This window comes from Acanthisitta chloris, unplaced genomic scaffold (genome assembly GCF_000695815.1).
Source record: "Acanthisitta chloris isolate BGI_N310 unplaced genomic scaffold, ASM69581v1 scaffold28653, whole genome shotgun sequence".
Lineage (NCBI taxonomy): Eukaryota > Metazoa > Chordata > Aves > Passeriformes > Acanthisittidae > Acanthisitta > Acanthisitta chloris.
The window spans coordinates 1-3,635 of NW_008666987.1; the positions used below are offsets into that span (position 1 = coordinate 1).

General features: G+C 61.5%; 1 protein-coding gene across 1 annotated transcript; it reads right to left on the minus strand.

Moving 5' to 3' along the window:
• Nucleotides 1-5: 5 nt before the first annotated feature.
• Nucleotides 6-3,531, minus strand: SEZ6 (seizure related 6 homolog (mouse); the record flags this gene model as incomplete). Its single annotated transcript, XM_009072347.1, is given in 11 exon segments — nt 6-27; nt 109-247; nt 594-788; nt 871-1,037; nt 1,465-1,538; nt 1,541-1,652; nt 1,727-1,910; nt 2,200-2,253; nt 2,256-2,373; nt 3,251-3,384; nt 3,457-3,531. Coding segments are annotated over 11 exon segments (1,274 nt in total), but the record flags the coding sequence as incomplete, so codon positions are not given.
• Between the last annotated feature and the right edge of the window lie 104 nt (nt 3,532-3,635).

The window sequence follows — 3,635 nt, forward strand, 5'->3', positions numbered from 1 at the left end:
AGCATGTCCCCCGAGCCCAGCCGCAGCCTGGGGCAGTAGGGCCATGAGGGATGGTGTGCACAAACACCCCACCCCACCATCCCCATCCCAGGCCACCCCCACACTCACACACGGACGTCCAGCATGATGCGCTTGTCCTCCTCCACGTGCAGCCCCCAGATGCAGTCTTGGCCCTTGCCGTATGCCTCTGGCCAGTTGGGTGACAGCACCACGCCAGCTGTGTCTGTCAGCTCCCCACTGCACACCGCTGTGGGCACACACTGGGCTTGGCATCGCTGCAGGGCACCCACCACAGCACCCACCACCCAGTGCCCAGCACCCAATCCAGCATCCCAGCTCTAGCACCTACCATCCACTTTGGCTCTGGCTCAAGTATGTACCACAGCACAATGGCTCCAGCATCCTGTCTCCAGCACCCACTCATTGAGTTCAGGTCTCACCATATTCTTCAGCTCCAGCATGCACCATAGCATGGTGATTCCAGCATCTCTCATACCTCATCCCCAGCTCCAGCGCCCACAACCACCCTCCAGACCCAGCACCCACTGATCCCCCAGCTCCAGCCTCCCTGGACCCTCAGTCCTGGTGCCCACCACGACATGCCGGCTCCGTCTCATTCCACTGTGGGTCACTGGGGTCGACGCACTCGATGATGGTGGAGCCTTGTTCCAACGTGTATCCAGGGTCACAGCTGAACTCCACTGTGGTGCCCACAGGGTACCGAGGATCGCTGGTTGTGAAGTTCCCGTACTTGACAAAGGGCTCATAGCAATGGCCCTGCTCGAAGGCTGTGGGCACAGGGGCGAAGGTCTGCAGGGGCCAGGTGGGCACAGGGATGTTTGGGTGCCCCCATATGCCCCAGCCCCATACCCTCATAGCGCAGCGCCATGCCCGCAGCGGCCCCGCTGCTGTCGGTGGTGAGCTCCACGAAGAAGTGGCGCCCAGTGCTGAGCAGCCCCTCGATGGGCAGGTACTCGACCTCATAGGAGTCGTACACTGGCGGTGCCTCCACGTTGTTTCCATTGCGGATAATGAGCCTGGCCAAATCATGGCAGAAGTAGGGTGCTGTCCTGGCCATGGCCAACAGCACCCGTCTTTGGGTATGGCTGGGGGCGCCCAACCCCAGCCAACCCCAGCCATGGCCAATAGCACATCCTTGGGCATGATAAATGGCACCCATCCCTGAGCATGGCCAATGGTATCTTCCTTGAATATGGCCAACAGCACCTGTCCTTGGCCATGGCCAAGGGCTAACAGTGCCCACACTTGGACACAGCCAACAACACTGATCCTTGAATATGACCAATTGCACCCATCTATGGGCATGGCTGTCAGATCCCATCCTTGGATACAGACAACAACCCACCCCTGGCAGCCAAGAGCACTCATCCTTGAACATAGTCCTGCACAGGGCTGCCCCAGGGTGTCCCCACCCCTCCAATCCCCCTTGTTCCAGGGCCAAACCTGTCATCATCCTCTGCCAGAGACACCTTCTCAAAGTGGAGGTGCAGGCGGTGGCCATCAGGTGCCTCCAGCAATCGGGTCCCCCCACCAGCCAGTGGCAGGTCAGGTTGTTGCTGTAGTTCCCGGGGAAGCCAGGAGAGACAATGCGTCCCACTGTGGCATTCCGAATCACCCCACCACACGCGGCTGCAGGAGAGGGACCATCAGTGGCTGGCTGTGCCGTGCTGGCTGTTCCATGTCCCCCTGGTGCCGGTGCTTCCCGAGGCAGAGGGGCTCACGGGCGCTCCAGAAGGGGCGGGTGGCATTGCGGCAGAGCAGCCGGCGGGCACCCTGCAGCTGGTATCCCGTGGTGCAGCGGAAGCGAGCGTCCCCACCGGGGTGCAGGCTGCTGACTGACACCTCCCCAAATGCTGGCCGTGCTGGGAAGGGGCAGCTCAGCAGGTAGGCTGGGGACAGGGGATGACATTACTGAGAGCACAGGGCCAACAAACCCCTCCAGACCCCAGTACCCACCTCCCCACTCCCCCAGGAACTCCTGGGAGCTGCAGGGCTGGGTGACGCGGTGGAGCCCGTAATTGCTCACGCTAATTAGCTCTCCATGATAGTTCTTCACCCGGTCAGTGCCCGCTTAACCCGCCAGTGGCACAGATAAACTTCCTGTGCATTGCCATGCCCTGAATTAGCACCATACCAGCAGGAAAGCCCCTGGTGGCTACAGGGGTCTGTGCCCCATACCTTGGTAGTGGAAGTGGTAGGGGCCAGGGCCGGGGGGCCGGGGGCTCTGGTGGCTGGGCTGCGGATGACCTGGCCCCGCAGCAAGAAGGATTCATTGGCCAGGAGGATGGGCTCCAGGCCCCCTGCGCTCTCCACCGTCATTGTCTCCCCCTCTGCCAGGCTGATGTTCTCTACCTGCAGGGGACACAGGCATCACCACCCCGGCATCACCCAGCATCTGGCTTGGAGATGGTCCTCAAGTGGCTTCTCCGTGGTCGATAACGCGCTGGAGCTTGTCTGCACAGGGCAGCGTCTTTCAAACACGGTTAGCAGTGCCATAAATCATCCCCCACACCAAGAGCAGCGAGGCCCTGCCAATAGCTCTGCCGGAGCACCACGGCACAACCAGGCCCACGCCGACAGCCGGGTGTGTGCTCCAGCCCTCCAGAGCAATTTGCTTTTAATGATGTTAATTAAGCTGTGCTGCACGGTGAGGAGCAGCAGCACGAGCAAGTGTGGGCTGGAGCAGGGTGAAAATGCTGCCTCCAGCTCACCATCAGCTTTTGACAAGCCACAGCACTGCCTCGCGGCGTCTTCAGCAGTGGGTCTGGCAGAGATGGGGACACATGGCCACGTGCCACCAATGGGAGCAGCACATGGCCTCAGCACAGCAGGATTTGCTGTCAGCCTCTGCTTCTAGCAGATGGGCACTGGGTGTTCCTGGCTCTGCAGCACAGCATGGCACCCGCCGGCATTGCTTACACTGTCTCCATCAGGGCTTCATTAATTAAATCCAATGATGCTTCTTCTGTGATGGGTGCCAGTCACAGCAGCCAGTGGGCATGGAGGATCCAGGGGCATCCCACCAGCTCATGCACCCACATCCCTGCACTGGGGCCCAAGGGTGGGCCGTGCCCTGAGCCAGCTCTCCTGGCTTGGGGACGCAGGGATGGAGGCAAGGACAGGGACAAGACCATGTGTTTGCTGCATCCTGCAGGGCCACACAGTCACAGCACAGAGCAGGAGACATGCCACGCTTGGCACCCTGTCCCACCCACAGCCCTCAGCTCACCTTGAGCTCCACTCCATAGCCTGGGTAGACAGAGATGGTGTAGGTGCAGTCCATGCTGCCATCATAGGGGGCAGCAGCTGGCTCTGGGGACACCAGCCAGCCCTCGGGACCCGCCAGCGTCCGGTTGCAGGGAACTGGTGACAGAGGAGACCCTGGCTCAGCTCCACTTCACCCCAGCTCTGCCTGACTCCCTCCCCAGTGCTCACCTGGCCCCTGCAGCGTGGTGACCGTGGTGGTGGTGATAGTGGAGGTGGTTGTGGCCCCCTCCTCATCCCCGGGCACTGCAGCAGCACTGGCACGGGGTGCCAGGGATGTGCCAGTGGTGGTGGGTGCCTGGCTAGGGGATGCTGTGCCTGACTCTGGCACCCCAGAGGGAGACCACGAG